The 24250-nt window shown below is 53.0% G+C and overlaps 1 protein-coding gene across 8 annotated transcripts in view; it reads right to left on the bottom strand.

Annotated features, from left to right (window-relative positions):
• LOC116957663 (GTP-binding protein 8) overlaps nucleotides 1–23974 on the bottom strand; it is a 29693-nt gene extending 5719 nt beyond the window's left edge. Inside the window, exons 1-5 of one of the 8 annotated variants that reach the window (XM_076057341.1) lie at nucleotides 23801–23955; nucleotides 12580–12870; nucleotides 5405–5587; nucleotides 5024–5122; nucleotides 1762–1892 (exon numbers count right to left, since the gene is read on the bottom strand). In XM_076057341.1, coding sequence (XP_075913456.1) covers nucleotides 1762–1892; nucleotides 5024–5122; nucleotides 5405–5587; nucleotides 12580–12861 — 695 coding nt within the window. In that variant the 5' untranslated portion in view covers nucleotides 12862–12870; nucleotides 23801–23955. Of the gene's footprint in view, nucleotides 1–1761; nucleotides 1893–5023; nucleotides 5123–5404; nucleotides 5588–12579; nucleotides 12871–14806; nucleotides 15038–15823 lie in introns of those variants that run through there. The other 7 variants (XM_032979970.2, XM_032979971.2, XM_076057342.1 and 4 more) reach the window with 7 other exon arrangements.
• Nucleotides 23975–24250: the final 276 nt, after the last annotated feature.

Raw genomic sequence — 24250 nt, 5'->3', positions numbered from 1 at the left:
ATCTACATCTGCAGAATGTGATGAACCAGTGGCATCTACATCTGCAGAACGTGAAGAATCAGTGGCATCTACATCTACAGAACGTGAAGAACCAGTGGCATCTACATCTACAGAACGTGAAGAACCAGTGGCATCTACATCTGCAGAACGTGAAGAAACAGTGGCATCTACATCTACAGAACTTGAAAAACCAGTGGCATCTACATCTGCAGAACGTGAAGAACCAGTGGCATCTACATCTACAGAACGTGAAGAACCAGTGGCATCTACATCTACAGAACGTGAAGAACCAGTGGCATCTACATCGACAGAACATGAAGAACCAGTGGCATCTACATCTGCAGAATGTGAAGAACCAGTGGCATCTACATCTGCAGAACGTGAAGAACCAGTGGCATCTACATCTACAGAACGTGAACAATAAGTGGCATCTACATCTGCAGAACGTGAAGAACCGGCGGCATCTACATCTGCAGAATGTGAAGAACCGGCGGCATCTACACAAGATGAAGAACCAGTGGCATCTACATCTACAGAACGTGATGAACCAGTGGCATCTACATCTGCAAAACGTCAAGAACCGGGGGCATCTACACGAGATGAAGAACCAGTGGCATCTACATCTACAGAACGTGAAGAACCAGTGGCATCTACATCTACAGAACATTAAGAGCCAGTGGCATCTACATCTACAGAACGTGAAGAACCAGTGGCATCTACATCTACAGAACGTGAAGAACCAGTGGCATCTACATCTGCAGAACGTGAAGAAACAGTGGCATCTACATCTACAGAACGTGAAGAACCAGTGGCATGTACATCTGCAAAACGTGAAGAACCAGTGGCATCTACATCTGCAGAACGTGAAGAACCAGTGACATCTACATCTGCAGAACATTAAGAACCAGTGGCATCTACATCTGCAGAACATTAACAACCAGTGGTATCTACATCTGCAGAACATTAAGAACCAGTGGCATCTACATCTGCAGAACATTAAGAACCAGTGGCATCTACATCTGCAGAACATTAAGAACCAGTGGCATCTACATCTGCAGAACATTAAGAACCAGTGGCATCTACATCTGCAGAACATTAAGAACCAGTGGCATCTACATCTGCAGGAGATGATACAACTTGTAAAGCTATTCCCCGTGTTTAGTGTCCACGCCGTACAACGCATTTGGAAACGACGGGGAGCAACGTCGGGACATTTACGGACAAAATCGACTCGCAAATGCAGCAGCCGCCTCTGGAACCCCGAGTCATTCGTAAGGTAGAGGAAGTCCCCGCGTGAATATCCGTACGTGGAAGGCGAGCCTTCAATCGGGGATAATTAAAAAAATACGATTAGAAAAAAAGAAATCTTCTATATATATAAAAAAGGGAAATTTGTGAATATGTGTGTCTGTTCGAAATGTTTAGCATACTTCCCGACATGCAACAAACTTGAAATTTGGCATGTGGGTAGTTTCCAGACTGTACACAATGTAAAAAGTATAAAAATAGACTTTTCTATTTGGGGGGGGGAGGGGCGAAATAATGTATATATTTTGCACGGCAAGTGAGCGGTGACGTCACATCTGTGATGTCACCTGCATGCGGCAGCGTCACGCAGTGTGCCTGCTGACGTCACGCATCCCCCCCCCCCAACCCTCCGCGTAAGACGTGTATTATTCCAAGACGAGAATCCAAGTCTCGGGCGAGTAGTAAAGCTCGTAATACGTAGAAAGATTTGAAACAACGGAATCATTCACTCACTCGGGACTCTGGGCCAGGTATCCCTTCACCATGGGAATGTAGTCCGCTGGCGCGCGGTAGCCGTAGCCCGGGGCGTCCAGCAGTGTGAGGGCCTGGCCCACGCGGTAGAAGTGGAGCTTGCGGGTGTGGCCCTGCACGCCACCAGGGGGCAGCGAAAGACGAAGATCCACCCCACGAACACCACCCACCAACAACACCACCCACCAACAACACCACCCACCAACACCACCTCAGTTCGCCCACCCACACCCCCCCCTCAGCCTGCCCACCAACCCCCCCCCCACCCCAGCCTGCCCACCCACCCAACCACACCCCAGGATGTGTGTGAGTGCGTGGGTGCGTATGTGGGGAGCGGTAGTGTAGCGGTTAGCGCGCTGCGCTATGGACCTAGCTACCCGGGTTCGATTCCCGCTCACGGCCAACACCAGTGACGATTATCTGAACCGGTCCCGGGCCTCCCCTAGGTCGACTCAGCCTCAAATGAGTACCTGGTGCAGTGTGTAAACATTGCCACTAGGGAGACAAAGGCGGTCGGGCGTGGTGCTGGCCACCCACCCCCTCGTGTACCGTTCCGGCCTTCATAGGTGCTCGCTAACAGCACTTGCCCCTACAGTCTGTTAAGGCTATATGGGGGATCTTTGTTTTGCTTTGTGTATGTGTGTGGGTGTGTATGTGTGTTGGTGCGAGCCCATGTCCTTGACACCAGGACCTACCGTGGAGCTGATCTGCCCTCTGACCATCGACTAGTTATCTGTAAGATGCGCCTGCCATTCTTCCGCTCCGGTGGTGGGTGTACACCAAGGACCCCATTCCAACCTAAAGTGGCCTGCTCTCAGTCATCTGATGAAAGTTGCAAGCGAGAATTTCGTCATCGCCTGCGGCTGGGGTTGGCATCGTCCCCCACTCCTCCTGATGTCGAGGGTAAATGGGCGAGGTTTAGGGCTGTGACTCATGCACCTGCATTGGCTGCTTTGGGTACGCAGTCCAGACCTCCCCAGAGATCCTGACTGACAGAGGAGGTGTTCAGGATAGTTGAGAAAAAGCGACAGGCCCACTGTCATCAGTTACAGAATCCCACGTCAGAGAATGAGGAGGCTTACAGCAGCCTTCGCTCGGAGGTTCGGAGAGCCGTGAGGCGCTGCAAGGATGGGTGGTGGTCGCGGGTTGCTGAGGAGATGGAGTCTGCCTCAGTGGCCCACGATCACAAATCTCTATTTAACTCCATCAAAAAAGTAACCTGCAGCGCCACACCTATTACCATCATTAGGGGAAAAAATGGTGATCCAATCTCCGACCCCCAGGAACATGTTTGCAGATTTGCTGAGCATTTCTGTGAGGTCCTGGGGGAGGGAAAATCCCTCAGCCAGGAAAACATCATGGCACAAAGTGAGGATGACCCTGCTGAGGCTGCGGTGCCTCAAATATTGGAAGAAGTCACCCCCTGTGAGTGGGCGGGCAGAGATGATCTCCCAAGTGAAATGCTGAGGGAGGGTGGCGTTTGTGCACAGACTGCCCTATATGACATCATAACAACAGTCTGGACCACTGGACGGGTTCCGCAGGATTGGAAGGATGCCCTGGTGGTCCCCCTCTTTAAGAAGGGGGACCGCACAGACTGTAACAACTACAGGGGCATCTCACTCCTCAGTGTGCCAGGAAAGGTCCTGGCAAGGATTATTCAACATCGCCTTGCCAGGCACGCTGAGGAGAGGCTTGCGGAGCCCCAATGCGGTTTCAGGAAAGGGCGGTCCTGCACAGATGCCATATTTTCTGTCCGTCTGCTACAGCAAAGGTGTAGAAAATTCCAGCAAGACCTACATCTCTGCTTTATTGACCTGGTCAAGGCCTATGATACCATCAGTAGGCCTGGGCTCTGGGTTGTTCTTCGTGCTTTTGGAGTACCTGACCCTCTGCTCATGATCATTAAGGACCTTCATGATGGTGAGTGGGCCCGGGTAAAACTACGTGGCCGGGAGTCAGAGCCATTCCCTGTACACCTTGGGGTGCGACAGGGATGTCCTCTGGCTCCCATATTATTTAACATCTATTTTGATCACGTAGTTCGTGAAGCCTTGAATAGCTGTACCGGGGGAATCTCCATATGGTACAGATATAATGGGAGGCTGATCGATGCCCAGGTGTGGTCAAGGGATGGCTCCCTATTGCTCAACCACGTTATGTATGCCGATGATTTGGTAATAGCTGCTCATTCAGAGGAGGAGTTGGAGACGCTGCTGCTGAGACTGGAGCGTGCCACTAAGAGATGGGGTCTTACCATCAGCCCCACCAAAACTAAGCACCTGCCTGGGTATTTTGTACCATCGGACACTCCACCCCCACAACTCCCAATCGGTGATGGGGCAGTTGTGGAGAGAGTGGAGAGTTTCCGATACCTGGGCAGTGTGCTTATGACTGGCTCCAGCTTAACAGCAGAGGTCTCACTCCGAATCAGTCGAGCGGCAATATCTTTTCATCGGTTGCGTAACGCTGTGTGGAAGCTACCTGTTCTCTCGCTCCGCACTAAGCTTCAGGTCTTCTCGGCCACGGTCATTCCCTCCCTTCTCTACGCTTGCGAAACGTAGACCCCCCAAATGGAACATCTTCGCCGGTTAGAAACATTTAGGCTGGCTTGCCTACGATCCATCCTGGGTTTAACAAGGCTGGATTGTGCGAGGAGCTCACAAATATTTGAAAGATCTGGGCAAGGCCCCATCGGTGAGCTCCTCCGGCAGGAAAGGCTGCGTTGGCTGGGTCATGTAGCCCGCATGCCCAGCCACTGCATGCCGAAACAGCTTTTGTTCAGCTGGATTGAGGGGGCTAGGCGGGCGCGGCACAGGCTAGAGAAGAGATGGAGTGATGTGGTACAGGAGGACGTAGAGCTGAGTGGACTTGCCGATGACTGGTACCAGCGGTGTCAAGATCGGCCTCTGTGGAGGAGGCTCGTGAAGGACGCTACTGGGTAGTTGGAGGCAGTCGCACTCCAACAACAACGGAGGGTGGAGGAGCGACGCTCAGAACAACGAGCGGAGCGCCGGGTGGCTAAAGCACAGCAGGTTGGCACAGTAGGGGGCACAGGTGGTGCATCAGCCAGTCATCTCAGTCAGTCGACCCGTGGCATCTGGGTCTGCCCCATGACCTCCTGCCAGCGGGTGTTCGACACTTCACGTGGCCTCAGGGTGCATATGGCCTGGCACAAGCGTCGTGGTGACGTCACCGCCACTTAGTGGCGAATGGTGGTTGTTGTTGTGTGTGTGTGTGCTACCGGTGTTTTGGAGATGCGGATGTCGATGTCTGGCACAAGGCACAGCAGCGCACGCAGCAGCGAAGACTTCCCCACGTTGCTGCGCCCAATCAGGCACACCTAGCGGCACAGACCCACGGCCAATCAGCACGCACCTAGCGGCACAGACTCACGGCCAATCGGCACGCACCTAGCAGAATAGGCCCACAGCCAATTGGCACGCACCTAGCGGCACAGACCCACGGTCAATCGGCACGCACCTAGCGGCACAGACTCACGGCCAATCGGCACGCACCTTGCAGAACAGACCCACGGCAAATCAGCACGCACCAGGGTACACGCGTGTCGTGCGGTACACGCGTGTCGTGCGGTACACGCGTGTCGTGCGCACGGTGCCGGCACCTCGGGCAGCCCGAGCCGGGGAGCGTGGTCGATCCGCTCGGCCGAGGAGACGTAAGCCACACGGTGGCGCTCCGTTGCGGTGAAGACTCGCTCAGCCGCACGCAGCTCCTCCACGCCGGGGCGGAACGCCTGCCAGATCGTCGTCCCACCACCTCGTCCACCTCGCCCGCTCGGCTCTCCGTCCTTCAACATCAGCACCAAGACGTCAAGAACACCACACTGCACTACACACGACACTACTAGACACGACACTAAACCACTATACACTACACCACAGAACAATACACCATACGCTACACTACTATACACTAAACTACTATACACTACACCAAAAAACAATACACCATACACTACACTACTATACACCACTATACAGGACACTACTATACACTACACTACTATACACTACACTACTACACACTACACTATACTACTATACACTACACTATACACTACACGAGTAGACACTATCCTACTATACACTACACGAGTATACACTACACTACTATACACCACTATACAGGACACTACTATACACTACACTACTATGCACTACACTATACACTACACTACTATACACTACACTATACACTACACTACTATACACCACTATACAGTACACTACTATACACTACACTAATATACACTACACTATACACTACACTACTATACACCACTATACAGTACACTACTATACACTACACTAATATACACTACACCAGGGGTCGGGAACCTTTTTGACTAAGAGAGCCATGAAAGCAAAACATTTGGAAATTTATTTCAGTGAGAGCCATATAATATATTTTAAAAGTGAATTCAACTAAATGTCAGTATAATAAGCCTCTGAATTTATTCTTTTAAATAATGTTGTTATAACACTCACCATTAATGCGACTTCTGGTGCTGCATGGATTTGCTGATGTCTTTGTAGTCGGGTTGGTACTTGGTGAGGTTAAGCTTCATGCAAGCGTTGAGGCTTTCATCCGTTAAACGTGATCGTAGGTTGGACTTGATGTTTTTAAGATGTGAGAATGACTGCTCACATGCATACGTAGATCCAAACATGGTCAATACAGCAATACTCACACGCTGCAGTGTGTGGTATGTGACAGGAAGCGCGTTCCAAGTTTTGAGAATCAGCTGGTCTTCGGGACGGAGTTTTTTCATTTCTGTCCACATGTGCTTGCTCGCCAACTCCGCTTTCTGTCGTGTGATTCTTTCCAAATCTTCATTCAGTGACTTGAACTTATTCACCCACATGTCTGAGGCCTTCAGGTCAGCCACTTCTGCTTCAAAATCTCTGACGGAGACACCAGGGATGTAATTCAGGTCGGCTGTGTTCAGTGAACACTCGTTTGGATGGGTGATGAACTTAAAAAGACGAGTGTGCTCACGAAATTCTCCAAAGCGTGCTTTGAAGGACTGTAGGAGACTGGATGTGCAGCCAGCTATCTGGTGGAGATCAAGGTTTTGAATGGGCTCACTTGCTGTGCATGCATCTTTAAATTGGCTCAGTTTTTCAAAATGTAGTAAACGACCTGTTTCAAGATCCGTGATGAAAAGCTCCAGCTTGTTTTCAAAAGCAAATACAGCTTGTTGAAGGGATAACACTGTATTTCCAATGCCTTGCATTTTCACGTTGAGCTGGTTCAGATGTTCAGTCAGATCTACGAGATAGTAAAACTTGAGGAGCCACTCGGTGTCGGCTAGCTCAGGATGCCCGACGCCTTTCATTTCAAGGAAAGTCCGGATTTCGTTCAGGCAAGCCGCAAAACGGCTAAGCACCTTCCCTCTTGACAACCAACGCACATTGCTGTGCAAAAGCAGACCAGGATAGTTATTTACAACTTCATCCAGCAGTGTTTTAAACTGGCGATCATTTAAGGCTCGGGCAACAATAAAGTTGATCACACGAATGACCAGCGACATCACTTCGCCAAACTGCCTGTCACACATCTGAGCACAAAGTGCCTCCTGGTGTATAATGCAATGGAAACTTAGGATGGGTCTATTTTCATGTTCACGGAGAAGCGCCACAAATCCTTTGTTTTTCCCCACCATACACGGAGCACCATCAGTACACACTGAGAGAAGTTTATCCATAGGTAGACTTTTTTCTTGAGCAAACTCCATGAAAGACTTGAATAAATCCTCACCTCTTGTGGACCCTTTTAATGGCAGAACAGCAAGACTTTCTTCGCGCAGTGTGTCACCAACAGCATATCTTGCAATCACGCTGAACTGCGACAAATGGCTCACGTCTGTTGACTCATCCAAAGCCAGAGAAAAGAACGGCGCTGCATTTATGTCCTTCACTTGCGTTTCCTCCACTTTGTTTGCCATCACGATGGTACGATCATGAACAGTTCTTGCCGACAGAGGCATGTCTTGTATCCGTTTGATTATCTTGTCTTTGTTCGGAAGATCATCAAAAAGTTCATTGGCTACATCCAGCATGAACGTTTTAGCATACTCGCCATCTGTGAATGGTTTTCCGTTCCTCACTATTGCTAAAGAACCAGCAAAGCTAGCCGAATTATAGTCACCTTGCCGGGTCCATACGCGGAGTTGCTGCTGGCTAGCTTGCACCCTGCTCAGAAGCTCTTGGCACGCTTTCTTTCTGCTGTCTCCCGCAGGGTATTTTGATGCAAAGGTAGCGTGGCGCGTGTCGAAGTGCCGCTTTACATTCGACCGTTTCAACGATGTAATTTTGTCATTGCAAATTAGACACACCGCAGAACCCGCTCTCCCCACAAAGGCGAATTCTTCGGTCCATTCGTCCTGAAATGTACGATACTCGTCGTCTTTTTTTCTTTTCGCCATCTTCTTCGTCGAAGGGTTAGCTTTGAGCTAATGACCGAGCAGACGCAGTCTCAGACTGATTCAAAAGGGGGCGTTTACCTGTTTTACCCAGCAACGGCAAACGTAGGCCAGTATCATCCAATTAAAATAATGGACAATTGCTCCTGCAGCCATGAACAGGACATGCGCAGTGAAAAATCGATGGATGGATTAAAACAAGTGAGAATATTTTGTTTTATCTGCGAGCCATATGCAATCATCAAAAGAGCCACATCTGGCTCGCGAGCCATAGGTTCCCGACCCCTGCACTACACTATACTGCATTGATAACTAGTTCCTACAGAACTGCTTTTTGTGTTTCCTTTTTTGTCCACACCTCCGATTAGCACGGTTGGCTAGGTACGGTGCAAAAGAAGTTCACAGACACACACACACATTACACACTTCATTTAGATACACACACATTACACACTTCATTTAGATACACACTCATGACACACTTCATTTACATACACATACATTACACACTTCATTTACATACACACATTACACACTTCATTTACATACACACACACATTACACACTTCATTTACATACACATTACATACATCATTTACATACACACACATTACAAACTTCATTTACATACACACACACTACACACTTCATTTACATACACACACATTACACACTTCATTTACACACACACACGACACACTTCATTTACATACACATACATTACACACTTCATTTACATACACACACATGACACACTTCATTTACATACACACACATTACTTACACACACTACACACATTACTTACATACACACATTAATTACACACACTACACGCATTACTTACACACTACACACATTACTTACATACACATTACTTATACACACAATTACACACATTACTTATACACACACATTACTTACATACACACACTACACACATCACATACATACACTACACACATCGCTTACATTACACACACTACACACATTCATGTACATACACTACACACATTACTTACATACACACATCACACACATCACTTACACACATTATTTACATACACACTACACACACCACTTACAGTGAGGGAAAAAATTATTTGATCCTTTGCTGATTTTGTACGTTTGCCTACTGACAAATAAATGATCAATCTATAATTTTAATGGTAGGTTTATTTGAACAGTGAGAGACAGAATAACAACAACAAAATCCAGAAAAACGCATGTCAAAATGTTATAAATTGATTTGCATTTTAATGAGGGAAATAAGTATTTGACCCCTCTGCAAAACATGACTTAGTACTTGGTGGCAAAACCCTTGTTGGCAATCACAGAGGTCAGACGTTTCTTGTAGTTGGCCACCAGGTTTGCACACATCTCAGGAGGGATTTTGTCCCACTCCTCTTTGCAGATCTTCTCCAAGTCATTAAGGTTTTGAGGCTGACGTTTGGCAACTCGAACCTTCAGCTCCCTCCACAGATTTTGTATGGGATTAAGGTCTGGAGACTGGCTAGGCCACTCCAGGACCTTAATGTGCTTCTTCTTGAGCCACTCCTTTGTTGCCTTGGCCGTGTGTTTTGGGTCACTGTCATGCTGGAATACCCATCCACAACCATTTTCAATGCCCTGGCTGAGGGAAGGAGGTTCTCACCCAAGATTTGACGGTACATGGCCCCGTCCATCGTCCCTTTGATGCAGTGAAGTTGTCCTGTCCCCTTAGCAGAAAAACACCCCCAAAGCATGTTTCCACCTTCATGTTTGATGGTGGGGATGGTGTTCTTGGGGTAATAGGCAGCATTCCTCCTCCTCCAAACACTGCGAGTTGAGTTGATGCAAAAGAGCTCCATTTTGGTCTCATCTGACCACAACACTTTCACCCAGTTGTCCTCTGAATCATTCAGATGTTAATTGGCAAACTTCAGACGGGCATGTATATGTGCTTTCTTGAGCAGGGGGACCTTGCGGGCGCTGCAGGATTTCAGTCCTTCACGGCGTAGTGTGTTACCAATTGTTTTCTTGGTGACTATGGTCCCAGCTGCCTTGAGATCATTTGCAAGATCTCCCGTGTAGTTCTGGGCTGATTCCTCACCGTTCTCATGATCATTGCAACTCCACGAGGTGAGATCTTGCATGGAGCCCCAGGCCGAGGGAGATTGACAGTTCTTTTGTGTTTCTTCCATTTGCGATTAATCTCACCAACTGTTGTCACCTTCTCACCAAGCTGCTTGGCAATGGTCTTGTAGCCCATTCCAGCCTTGTGTAGATCTACAATCTTGTCCCTGACATCCTTGGAGAGCTCTTTGGTCTTGGCCATGGTGGAGAGTTTGGAATCTGATTGATTGATTGCTTCTGTGGACAGGTGTCTTTTATACAGGTAACAAGCTGAGATTAGGAGCACTCCCTTTAAGAGTGTGCTCCTAATCTCAGCTCGTTACCTGTATAAAAGACACCTGGGAGCCAGAAATCCTTCTGATTGAGAGGGGGTCAAATTCTTATTTCCCTCATTAAAATGCAAATCAATTTATTACATTTTTGACATGCGTTTTTCTGGATTTTGTTGTTGTTATTCTGTCTCTCACTGTTCAAATAAACCTACCATTAAAATTATAGACTGATCATTTATTTGTCAGTGGGCAAACGTACAAAATCAGCAGGGGATCAAATACTTTTTTCCCTCACTGTACAAACACGACACACATCACTTACATTACTCACATCACATACACACAATACACACATCACATACACCCACTACACACATCACTTACATTACACACACACTACACACACTACACACATCACTTACACACACTACACACATCACTTACATTACACACACTACACACATCACTTACATTACACACATTACACACATCACATACACACACTACACACATCACTTACATACACTACACACATCACTGACATACACACACACTACACACATTACTTACACACACAGTACGCACATTACACACTATATACACACCACACCACTACACTATACCACACACTACACACTATACACACACACACCACTACACTATATATATACACTATACCACACCACTACACTATATCACTACACTATACACAACAATCGCCATTCGCCACTAAGTGGCGGTGACGTCACCACGACGCTTATGCCAGGCCATGTGCACCTTGAGGCCACGTGAAGTGTCGAACGCCCGCTGATAGGAGGTCACGGGGCAGACCCAGGTGCCACGGGTCGACTGACTGAGATGACTGGCTGATGCACCACCTGTGCCCCCTACTGTGCCAACCTGCTGTGCTTTAGCCACCCGGCGCTCCGCTCGTTGTTGTGAGCGTTGCTCCTCCGCCCTCCGTTGTTGTTGAAGGGCGACTGCCTCCAACTGCCCAATAGCGTCCTTCACGAGCCTCCTCCAGAGGCCGATCTTGACACCGCTGGTACCAGTCATCGGCAAGTCCACTCAGCTCCACGTCCTCCTGTACCACATCACTCCATCTCTTCTCTAGCCCGTGCCGCGCCCGTCTAGCCCCCTCGATCCGGCCGAACAAAAGCTTTTTCGGCAAGCGGTGGCTGGGCATGCGGGCTACATGACCCAGCCAACGCAGCCTTGCCTGCCGGAGGTGCTCACCGATGGGACTTTGCCCCAATCGTTCAAGGATTTGTGAGCTCCTCACACAATCCAGCCTGGTTAAACCCAGGATGGATTGTAGGCAGGCCAGCCTAAATGTTTCCAACCGGCGAAGATGCTCCATTAGGGGGGTCCACGTTTCGCAAGCGTAGAGAAGGGAGGGAATGACCGTGGCTGAGAAGACTTGACGCTTAGTGCGGAGCGACAGACCAGGTAGCTTCCACACATCGTTACGCAACCGATGGAAAGATTTTGCCGCTCGACTGATTCGGAGTGAGACCTCTGCTGTTAAACTGGAGCCAGCCATAAGCACACTGCCCAGGTATGGGAAACTCTCCACTCTCTCCACAACTGTCCCATCACCGATTGGGAGTTGTGGGGGTGGAGTGTCCGTTGGTACAAAATACACTACACCACTACACTATATACACACCACACTACACACACTATATATATACACACTACACTACACCACTACACTATACCACTACACTATACCACTACACTATATACACACCACACTACACACACACTATATATATACACTACACTATACCACTACACTATATACACACCACACTACACACACACTATATATATACACTACACTATACCACTACACTATATACACACCACACTACACACACACTATATATATACACTATACCACTACACTACACACACTATATATACACACTACACTATACCACGACCTCCTCCACGGGCCCACCCACCGCAGCAGCCCCCGCCGCGACCGCCTCCTTCACCGCCTCCTCCTCCCCCCCGTCCCATCGCCCGCCGGCGCGGGCGACCGCGGCGAGCGGCCGGAGGATCCCCTCCTGGCGGGCGGGCGGCAGGGCGAGGACCGCGGCCAGCGAGGCGAGCGCGAGCCGCGGCTTCCTCCAAGCCGCCGCCACCGCCGCCGTCGCCGCCGTCGCCGCCGTCGCCGCCACCGCGTGGCCGAGGTGGCTCGCCGCGTGGCCGAGGGCGGCCTTCGGCCTGAGCGCGACGAACATTGTTGGAGACTGGGGGGGGGGGAGGTGTAGAGGGGGAGAGAGGGGGGGCAGGGAGAGAGGGGGGGCAGGGAGAGAGGGGGGGGGTCACATGTGAGCGTCACTTCACGGCGAACGACTTTCGCACCGCACGCGGCCAACGGCGCCAATCGGAGACGCCAAACTCGCCGCAGGGAGCGTCGCTTGCTTCATGTTTCATGCCGCTGCTTCATGCTTCATGCTGCTGCTTCATGCTTCTTGTTGCTGCTTCATGCTTCTTGTTGCTGCTTCATGCTTCATGCTGCTGCTTCTTGCTGCTGCTTCTTGCCGCTTGCTTCATGCTGCTGCTTCTTGCTGCTGCTTCTTGCAGCTTCTTGCTGCTGCTTCTTGCCGCTGCTTCTTGCCGCTGCTTCTTGCCGCTTGCTTCTTGTTGCTGCTTCTTGTTGCTGCTTCTTGCCGCTGCTTCTTGCTGCTTCACGCTGCTGCTTCTTGTTGCTGCTTCTTGCCGCTGCTGCTTCTTGCTGCTTCTTGCCGCTTGCTTCTTGTTGCTGCTTCTTACCGCTGCTGCGTCTTGCTGCTTCTTGCCGCTGCTTCTTGCCGCTGCTTCTTGCTGCTGCTTCATGCTTCTTGTTGCTGCTTCTTGCCGCTGCTTCTTGCTTCATGCTTCATGCCGCTTGCTTCTTGCCGCTGCTTCTGTCGTGATCTCAACAACCTATTAACAGTGATTTGGGGGGCCCGCTCTTGCAAGTGAGATCTCTCGCATCACCATCATCACCATCATCATCAATCATCATCGCCATCATCGCCATCATCATCATCACCATCATCATCATCAATCATCATCGCCATCATCATCGCCGCCATCATCATCGCCATCATCATCAATCATCATCATCGCCGCCATCATCATCATCGCCATCATCATCATCATCATCGCCATCATCATCATTATCGCCATCATCATCATCACCATCATCAATCATCATCTCCATCATCGTTCATCATCGCCATCATCGCCATCACCATCATCGCCATCATCTCCATCATCATTCATCATCTCCATCATCATCATCGCCATCATCATCGCCATCATCATCATCACCATCCATGAGCCAGGGTCGATCCGCTGCTGGGTAACGGCTGCACTCCCAACTCTCCCGTCTCTCTCCCAGTTCTGCGATCCTCTCTTTATCTCTCCCGTCTCTATCTCTCTCTCCCAGTTCTGCGATCCTCTATTTATCTCTCCCGTCTCTCTCCCAGTTCTGCGATCCACTCTTTATCTCTCCCGTCTCTCTCCCAGTTCTGTGATCCTCTATTTATCTCTCCCGTCTCTCTCCCAGTTCTGCGATCCCCTCTTTATCTCTCCCGTCTCTCTCCCAGTTCTGTGATCCTCTATGTATCTCTCCCGTCTCTCTCCCAGTTCTGCAATCCTCTATTTATCTCTCCCGTCTCTCCCGTCTCTCTCCCAGTTCTGCGATCCTCTATTTATCTCTCACGTCTCTCCCGTCTCTCTCCCAGTTCTGCGATCCTCTATTTATCTCTCACGTCTCTCCCGTCTCTCTCCCAGTTCTGCGATCCACTCTCTCTCTCTTCTACCATCAGCGTTGCACGTTTGTGCAACGTTGAGCTAACGTTGGCGCTACGTTGAGCTAACGTTGGCGTAACGTTGGTCCAATATTGAGCTAACGTTGTCTCAACGTTGAGCTTACGTTGGCCCAACTTTGCGATAACGTTTGCACAAATGTTGTGCGAACGTTGGCGCAACGTTGAACCAACGTTGAGCCAACGTCGGTCCAACGTTCCATCAACGTTAGCTCAACATTGAGACGTTAGCACAACACTGTTGCAACGTTATCTCAACGTTGGGCCAACGTCAGCTCAACGCCGACGAGCTTAACGAGATTGCTTGGGGATAAGCAGAGGTCGCTTACGATGTCAACAAACCAAAAATGACGAACTGCAGACTCACGCGCGTCAAGGCGAGAAGGCGAATCCGTGGGCCACCGCTTCAAATCGCAGCCGCCGCTGCCACCATCATCATCACCACCACCACCATCATCAGGCGCGGAGAGCGCGTGTTAGGAGCGTATAGTTAGCGGCGACTGTGCTACACGTGTTGTTGTACAGTGCGCGCACGTGACATTGGGCGTGGCTCGAGGTCACTGCGGGTGACGTCCGCTGGTGACCACGCCCCTCCCCCGCCGCGCGCCACTTTAACCCCGCCCACCGTCACGTCAACCCCGCCCTCCGTCACTTCAACCCCGCCCTCCGTCACTCCAACCCCGCCCCCCGTCACTTCAACCCCGCCCTCCGTCACTCCAACCCCGTCACTCCAACCCCGCCCACCGTCACTTCAACCTCAATCCCCGCCACTTAAACCCCGCCCTCCGCCATTCCAACCCCGCCCCCTTCCACTCCAACTCCGCCTCCCCTTCCACTCCAACTCCGCCCACCGCCACCATATCGCGTACAGCTGTTTCAATGTGGGCAAATTTTTTAAACTGCCAATCCGTTTGTTTCTCCCTCGTGATGGTGAAGACTTTGTAGGGTGAACGTTGAGATTTATAAGGGGCACGGGGTGACCAATGAGGTCTGAATTGGTCTGTAATAAGGTAGGGCACTGATAAGGGGTTGACAGGTTTGTAGTATAGTGTATAGTAGTGTATAGTGTAGTGTATGATAGTGTATAGTGTAGTTTATAGTAGTGTATATTAGTGTAAAGTGTTATGTATAGTCCTGTATAGTGTAATGTATAGTAGTGTATAGTGTAGTGTATAGTAGTGTGTAGTGTATAGTGTAGTGTATAGTAGTGTATAGTGTAGTGTATAGTAGTGTATAGTGTAGTGTGTAGTGTAGTGTATAGGATAATCGTTGAGATTTATAAGGGGCACGGGGTGACCGACAAGGTCTGAATTGGCCTGTAATAAGTTAGGTGGCACTGATAAGGAGGTTGAGAGCGATGCAAACGAAACACAACAACAACCGCTTCTAAAGAATGATTCAGGTGCTGTATTTAAATGCCCATACGGTCAGAATGTCGCGGTTCAACAACAACAAAAAAAACCGGAAGCATCGTCTTAAAACCTCATGATGAGCATAAATAATAAAGATTGTACATTTGCACGCAATGCTGCCGTAAACACTGCCACGGTAGCAACATAAATTAACAAAGGGACGTGAATTGAAAACAAAATCCCTTTGTTTTTGGTGTCGCTTACCTCGCTGATGTCGCCATTCGCCACCAAGTGGCGGTGACGTCACCACGGCGCCAGTGCCAGGCCAGGTGCACTTTGAGGCCGCCACGTGAAGTGTCGAAGGCTCCCTGAAAGGTCACGGGACAGACCCAGCAGGTGCCATGGGTTGACTGCTGTGCCAGGCTAGGTGCAGGAGGAAGAGGTCACGGCACAGACCCAGCAGGTGATATGGGTTGACTGCTGTGCCAGGCTAGGTGCAGGAGGTCACGGGACAGGCCTAGGTGGTGCCATGGGTTGACTGAGATGACTGGCAACCTGCTATGCTTTCGCCACCCGGCGCTCCGCTCGTTGTTGTGAGCGTCGCTCCTCTGTCCTCCATTGTTGTTGGGAGGGTGGCTGCCTCCAACTACCCAGTAGTGTCCTTCATGAGCCCTCTCCATTGAGGCTGATCATGAAACCACTGATACCAGTCGTCGACAAGTCCACTCAGGTCCACCCATACCGCATCACTCCATCTTTTTTCCAGCCCGTGTCGTGCCGGTTTAGCCGCGTCTATCCGGCCAAACAGAAGCTGCTTGGGCATGGGGTGGCTGGGCATGCGGGCTACATGACCCAGCCAACGCGGCCTTTCCCACCGGAGCTCACCGATGGGAATATGAATCATTTGGCGGGACCCCGGGGTCCCGCAAAAATCAGGTCAATAATAATGATTTTTCAGTCTGCCCACCCGCGATCCCGACAGCAACGCGCCGCCCGCCCAGACTCGCGCCAACAAGCGCCAGCAGCAGCAGGTGGCGATCAACACGATGGGCGCCACCCCACCGGCCAAACGCGAGGCCCGGGGGGGCGTCCGCCGCGGTCGCGCGCGGCGACGACGCCCTCCGGTCAGCCGTCGACCCTCGGCTTCTTTGCCAAGGCGAGCCCGCCGCCCCCGCGGCAGTGAATTTAACGTTTATGTAATTTTTCAACTTTTTACGAAACTTAGTACCCCGAGTAGCTCTCGACGAGGCCAATCGATTGACGCTAGTTTTGTTGTTGTCGGTAAGGCGACAAGACTCGTGTCGCTACGCGGATTTTCCCACCCCGGGGGCAGTGATGGGACCCCGGGGTCCCGCCAATTGCTTCATATGTCCAGATCTTTCAAGGATCTGTGAGCTTCTCACACAATCCAGCCTGGTTAAACCCAGGATAGTAGGCAGGCCAGCCCGAATATTTCTAACCGGCGCAGACACACCATTAGAGGGGTCCACATTTCACAAGCATAAAGGAGGGCATGACCATGGCCGAGAAGACCTGAAGCGTCGTGCGGAGCGACAGACCAGATAGCTTCCATGCAGCAGCGTAACGCATCCGATGAAAAGATAATGCTGCACGACTGATTCGGAGTGAGAGTTGTGCTGTCAAACCAGAGCCGGTCATAAACGCACTGACCAGATGTGGAAAACTCTCCACTCTCTTCACAACTGCTCCATCGCCAATGAGAAATTGAGGCGGTGGTGTGTTTGATGGCATAAAATACCTAGTTAACTGCTTAGTTTTGGTGGGGTTGGCGGTAAGACCCCACTTCTTAGTGGCAAGCTCCAGGTCTAGCAGCAGATGATCTGGTGATTGAGCAGCAATCACCAGATCATCGGCATAAGTAACATGGTTGACCAATAAGGAGCCATCTCTTGACCGCACCCGGGCATCGATCAGCCATCCCATTATATCTGTACCAAATGGAGATTCCCCCGGTACAGCTATGGAAGGCTTCACGAACTACGTGGTCAAAATAGATGTTAAATGATGTGGGAGCCAGAGGACATCCCTGTCGCACCCCAAGGTGAACAGGGAATGGCTCTGACTCCTGACCCCGAAAGCTTAACCCAGGCCCGCCAACCATAATGAAGGTTCTTAATGATCGTGAGCAGAGTCAGGGACTCCGAAAGCACGAAGAACAACCCAGAACCCTGGCCTATTGATGGTATCATAGGCTTTGACCAGACCATTACAGTAGATATGTAGGTCCTGTTGGCATTCCCTGCACCTCTGCTGTAGCGGACGGACAGAGAATATTGCATCCGTGCAGGGCCTCCCTGGTCTCATACAACACTGGGACTCCGCAAGCTTCTCCTCAGTGTACCTGGCAAGGCGATGTTGAATAATCTTTTCCCGACACACTGAGGAAGGAGATTTTCCCGACACACTGAGGAAGGAGATGCCCCTGTAGTTGTTACAGTCTGTGCAGCCATCCTTCTTAAAGAGGGGGACCACCGGGGCACCCTTCCAATACTGCGGAACCCGTCCCGTGGTCCAGACAGCTGCGATGATGTCATGTAGGGCAGTCTGTGCACAGACGCCACCATCCCTCGCTTGGGAGATCGTCTCTGCCCCCCCGGCGCCTTTCTTGGTCTCAAGACTCCGGGTCGCCCCTCGTAACTTCCCCCACAGATTGCACCTCCGGCAACCACTCACAAGGGGTGGCTACTTCTGCCAACAATTTGAGGCACTGCGGAATTACGACGAGCCGAGCTCAGCGATTCCCCCCAGACGGATTCGTCCATCACGGGCGGATGAACGAAGCCGCTGCCGCGTGGGCAAGCGCTGCGGTAATTTCGGCTGCTCTCGAGCGCGCCGGAGCGCGCCGGCGAGCGGACTGCCCTCGAGGTCCGCGCCGGAGGTCCGCGCCGGACGTCGGCTCACAGACGAAAAAGCAACGGTCGCTCTTTACTGTCCACACAACAAACAAAAACACGGCCGCCGTGTCCGGCGTCGCTCTCCGAGCAAAGCGTTTCCCCTGACAGAGCGAGAACGCTGCCGCTGCCGCCGCCGACCGGGAAAATAAGCACAGGCCGGAGCCTCAACGCGGCGACGCGGTCTGAAGAGGTGGGGCGGTGGGGGCAGGGGGTTAACGGACCCCCCCGCGCCCCGCCGCCCATCCCCAACGTGCGTCTCCCCGTCCGCCAACTGGCCGATCGTCTCGCCGGACCACGCCGCCTCTGTCCAGGTCTACGCGGAGAGAGAGAGAGAGGGAGGGACGGTTTCCCGCTCCTCCCGTGGTCCGCTCCCAACGTCCCAGTCCAGCCGGCGGATATCCTCCCCCCCCACCACCCACTGCTTCTGTGTCTCACGAAACCGTTCCACCCACACCACGTGTCGCGTGCTTTCCCCCCCCGAGGCAGCGCGCTGTCGCGTATTTTGATTCGCGGTCTGCACGTGGCCGTGTCCGAATTGGAAGCTGCTGCTGCTGCTCTGCTGAAGGTTATAATGAAGATCGTTTTTCTCCTACTCTTGGGTTTTTTGGGTAAAGTCACGTAGGTTAAAAAATAAATAAAATAAATGAAAACTAAATTAAATCACGACGTTTCGGGAGCAACACAAGCGTCCTTCTTCAGGTGGGGACAACGTAGCGAAAGCACAAACGCTTAAAGTGCGTCTCAGAGATGGTTGTGACGAGGGATTATAGAGTAGTCGCGGGTTATGGAGGTGGGGGGGGTCATGGTGAGTGTGGGGGCGGGGTGTGGGCTGGGAGGAGAAGTTGCAAAACCGAGGGTGCACTGGGAGGCAACTGGTGGAGCCGAGACTGAGGCTTTGTGATGTAGATGGCGGAAGTAAATAAGCGAGCGAGGATTAAGCCGCCTTTTGTTATGCTGCCGGGTGGGCAAGTGAGAAATGCGCAGGCTAACAACGAAAGGAGTTCAAACTGTTTTATCTCCTCTACTCTCGGTACCCAATGTTTTCACTTTTCTGTATCATCCTCCTGCGACTACTACCACTACACCGCTCTAGCAGCCCCCGTCCCGCGGTCACCCTTGAGCAAGAGCTCGGTCGGCTCAAATGGGCCACGCACGGTGGGTAGCGAACAATAAATAGGCCGCAAAACCTCAACTCGCTCGGCGTGATACGCAGGCCACGCGGTCGTGAAATCAACGTTGCCAGGGACTCGCCACGCGGGCGCCTATCTACCGCTGTCGCCGTCTTCGCCCGTCGTCTGCCGCTGCCACCCGACGTTTGATGACTTTGCCTTCTGCTCCTTGTGACACCTCTCGTGCTGACGCAGGCTGTCCAGCTCCGTGAACACCTCGCCGCAGTCGGAACACAGCAGTGGCTTCTGCTCCTCGTGAGACCTCTCGTGCCGACGCAGGCTGTCCAGCTCAGTGAACACCTCACCGCACTCGGAGCACACGTGCGGCGCGTCGTTGGCGCGCGTCTTCTCGTGGGCACGGAGGGCGCCCAGCCTGGTGTACGACCTCTCGCATCGCTTGCACTCGTAGCCCTTCCTCTTGCGCAGGTGTTACCCTCTGGTGGCCGCGCAGGTCCTTGGGCGTGCGCGAACGCCTCGTCGCACACCGTGCACACGGACGGCCGCTCGTCGGCGTGCGTCGCCTCGCGGCGCTCCAGGTTGCCCAGCACGGCGTATGCCCTGCCGCACGCGTCGCACCGCAACGGCTTCTCGCCGACGTGCGCCGCCCGGTGCCTCCTGACGGTCTCCAGGCTGGCGAACACCTTGAGGCACGTGGGGCGCTCGTAGGTCCTCTCGCCCGCGTGGATCTTCCGGTGAGGGCCGAGGCTCACGGCGCACGGGAAGGGCTTCTCGCCCGTGCGCATCCGCCGGCGGGTGGCGGGCGCGCGCCTGTTGTCCGTCACGTAGGGGCAACCACTCGCGCACCGAACGCCGCCGGCTCCGGCCGCATCCTGTGCTGCCTCACGTGGTCCTGCAGCGCCGCGTGGCTCACGAGGGCCCAGCTGCGCACCGAGCATCGCAGCAGCATCCGCCGCCGCCGCTCCACCTGGTCCCTCCGCGTCGCCTACGTGCTCGCTCGCTCGCTCGCAAGCGCTCGCGAGCGTCGTTCATTTTTTTCGCCCCGTCTCGATCGCCGGAACCATTTTCGCGTCGCGGGCCACGGACGTCGATCGCAGCGGAAGGGGAGCGACGCCCGTCGCGCCGTCGCTCCCCAGCAGGCGTGCGAGGAACCTCGTCGGGCGTCAACGACGGGCGGCGTCCCTGCAACCCTGACCAAGAGACAACCGCGTCAAGACGGCGGGACGCCACGCAACTCGATCCACCCCCACCCCCACCGGCCCGGCCGCCTGACGCTCGGGCCGTGGCCTGACGTGGAACGCGCGGCTCAAAGGGGCCCTGGGGCGGGGGGAGAGGGGCCACCAGGGCCTACCGCTCTGCGAGGGTCACCAGGGCCTACCGCTCTGCGAGGGTCACCAGGGCCTACCGCTCTGTGAGGGTCACCAGGGCCTACCGCTCCGCGAGGGCCACCAGGGCCTACCGCTGTGAGGGTCACCAGGGCCTACCACTGTGAGGGCCACCAGGGCCTACCGCTGTGAGGGTCACCAGGGCCTACCGCTGTGAGGGTCACCAGGGCCTACCGCTCTGTGAGGGCCACCAGGGCCTACCGCTCTGTGAGGGTCACCAGGACCTACCGCTCTGTGAGGGTCACCAGGGCCTACCGCTCTGAGGGTCACCAGGGCCTACCGCTCCGTGAGGGTCACCAGGGCCTACCGCTCTGTGAGGGTCACCAGGGCCTACCGCTGTGAGGGTCACCAGGGCCTACCGCTCTGTGAGGGCCACCAGGGCCTACCGCTCTGTGAGGGTCACCAGGACCTACCGCTCTGTGAGGGTCACCAGGGCCTACCGCTCTGAGGGTCACCAGGGCCTACCGCTCCGTGAGGGTCACCAGGGCCTACCGCTCTGTGAGGGTCACCAGGGCCTACCGCTCCGTGAGGGTCACCAGGGCCTACCGCTCCGCGAGGGCCACCAGGGCCTACCGCTCCGTGACGGTCACCAGGGCCTACCGCTCTGTGAGGGTCACCAGGGCCTACCGCTCTGTGAGGGTCACCAGGGCCTACCGCTCTGTGAGGGCCACCAGGGCCTACCGCTCTGTCAGGGCCACCAGGGCCTACCGCTCTGTGAGGGTCACCAGGGCCTACCGCTCTGTGAGGGTCACCAGGGCCTACCGCGCTGAGGGTCACCAGGGCCTACCGCTCTGTGAGGGTCACCAGGGCCTACCGCTCTGTGAGGGTCACCAGGGCATACCGCTCTGCGAGGGCCACCAGGGCCTACCCCTCTGCGAGGGTCACCAGGGCCTACCGCTCCGTGACGGTCACCAGGGCCTACCGCTCCGTGACGGTCACCAGGGCCTACCGATCTGTGAGGGCCACCAGGGCCTACCGCTCTGCGAGGGTCACCAGGGCCTACCGCTCTGTGAGGGTCACCAGGGCCTACCGCTCTGTGAGGGCCACCAGGGCCTACCGCTCTGTGAGGGCCACCAGGGCCTACAGCTCTGTGAGGGTCACCAAGCCACCCAAGCCTGGAGTCCGCGGTCAATTTTCAAAGCTCGTTTCTTTAGAACTGTTTGTTGTTGTTGTTTGTAGTTTGCTGCTCCCCCCCGCATTCCCGCCGCACATCCGATTAGCGCGGTTGGCTACGTACGGTGCAAAAGAAGTTCAACACTACACTACTATACACTACTGTACACTACATTACACTACTATACACTACTGTACACTACTATACACTACTGTACACTACATTATACTACCATACACTACACAGTACTATACACTACACTATACACTACTATACACTACACTATACACTACACTATACACTACTATACACTACACTATACACACTACACTATACACTTACTATACACTACAATATACACTACTATATACCACACTATACACTACACTATACAGTACTATACACTACACTATACACTACTATATACCACACTATACACTACTATATACCACACTATACACTACACTACTATACACTTCTATACACTACACTATACTATACACGACACACTAATATATACCACACTATACAGTACACTATACACTACTATATACCACACTATACACTACACTATATACTATACACTACACTACTACACTAGATCACGATGGCTCAGGAAGACTTTTGTTTTGGTTCGTTTCAGAAGAGCCCTGCCCTAGAGCCGTCACGGCATTGACGGAGCAGCTGGTTGAAGGGGGTGGCCGGCATTGTCCTCGTCGTGTGGACATTCACAGCAGCAGCAGACACTCTGGCCGCGTGGCGATGGCGATTCTAAAATGTGGAGGGGAGAGAGGAGAGAGAGACGCAGACTCCAAATCTACAGCAGCAGCAGCAGCAGGAGGAATAGTCAGTGGCAGGGATGGAACCCACGACCTCCTGCACACCAGGCGAGGTAGTCAACATCTCCTAGCCACCGTGATGATGATGATAGACGCAGACTCCAAATATACAGCAGCAGCAGGCATGGTCAGTGGCAGGGATCGAACCCACGACCTCCTGTGTACCAGGCGAGGTAGTCAACATCTCCTAGCCACCGTGATGATGATGATGATGAGAGAGACAGGCAGACTCCAAATCTACAGCAGCAGCAGCAGGCATCGTCAGTCGCAGGGATGGAACCCACGACCTCCTGCACACCAGGCGAGGTAGTCAACATCTCCTAGCCACCGTGGTGATGATGATGAGAGAGAGACGCAGACTCCAAATCTACAGCAGCAGCAGCAGGCGTCGTCAGTGGCAGGGATGGAACCCACGACCTCCTGCACTCCAGGCGAGGTAGTCAACATCTCCTAGCCACCGTGGCGCCAAACATTGCCTGAACGTTGCCCCAACGTTGCCTCAACGTTGCCCCAACGTTGCCTCAACGTTGCCCCAACGTTGCCTCAATGTTGCCCCAACGTTGCCTCAACGTTGCCCCAACGTTGCCTCAACGTTGGCTCGTGCAAAGCGCCCACGAACGCAGTCTCACGCGCGTCAGACGAGAAGGCGAAATCCGTGGCCCCGCTTCAAATCGCCGCCGCCGCCATCATCAGGCGCGGAGAGCGCGTGCGGCGAGCGTACAGTTAGCGACGAGTGTGCACGCGCGTCGATGTACAGTGCGCACGCACGTGACGTTTGGGGGCGTGGCTCGAGTGGCCCCCAAGCTCCGTCCCCGCCCCGCCCCGCCCCGCGCCTGCAGCGTCGTCTCGCCCCGCCCACACACACGGATAAAGCTCCCCCGGGTAGCCTCTAGTAGGCTCAAGGGACAAGTGCTGTTACACACACACAGGCTGTAGGGGCAAGTGCTGTTACACACACACAGGCTGTAGGGGCAAGTGCTGTTACACACACACAGGCTGTAGGGGCAAGTGCTGTTACACACACAGGCTGTAGAGGCAAGTGCTGCTACACACACACAGGCTGTAGAGGCAAGTGCTGC

Source organism: Petromyzon marinus, chromosome 80, assembly GCF_048934315.1.
Source record: "Petromyzon marinus isolate PM22_M1 ecotype Great Lakes invasive population chromosome 80, UKy_Petmar_22M1.pri1.0, whole genome shotgun sequence".
NCBI classification, from domain to species: Eukaryota; Metazoa; Chordata; class Hyperoartia; order Petromyzontiformes; family Petromyzontidae; genus Petromyzon; species Petromyzon marinus.
The sequence above is the reverse complement of the archived record's forward strand: the minus strand, read 5'-3'. Positions and strand labels throughout refer to the sequence as shown.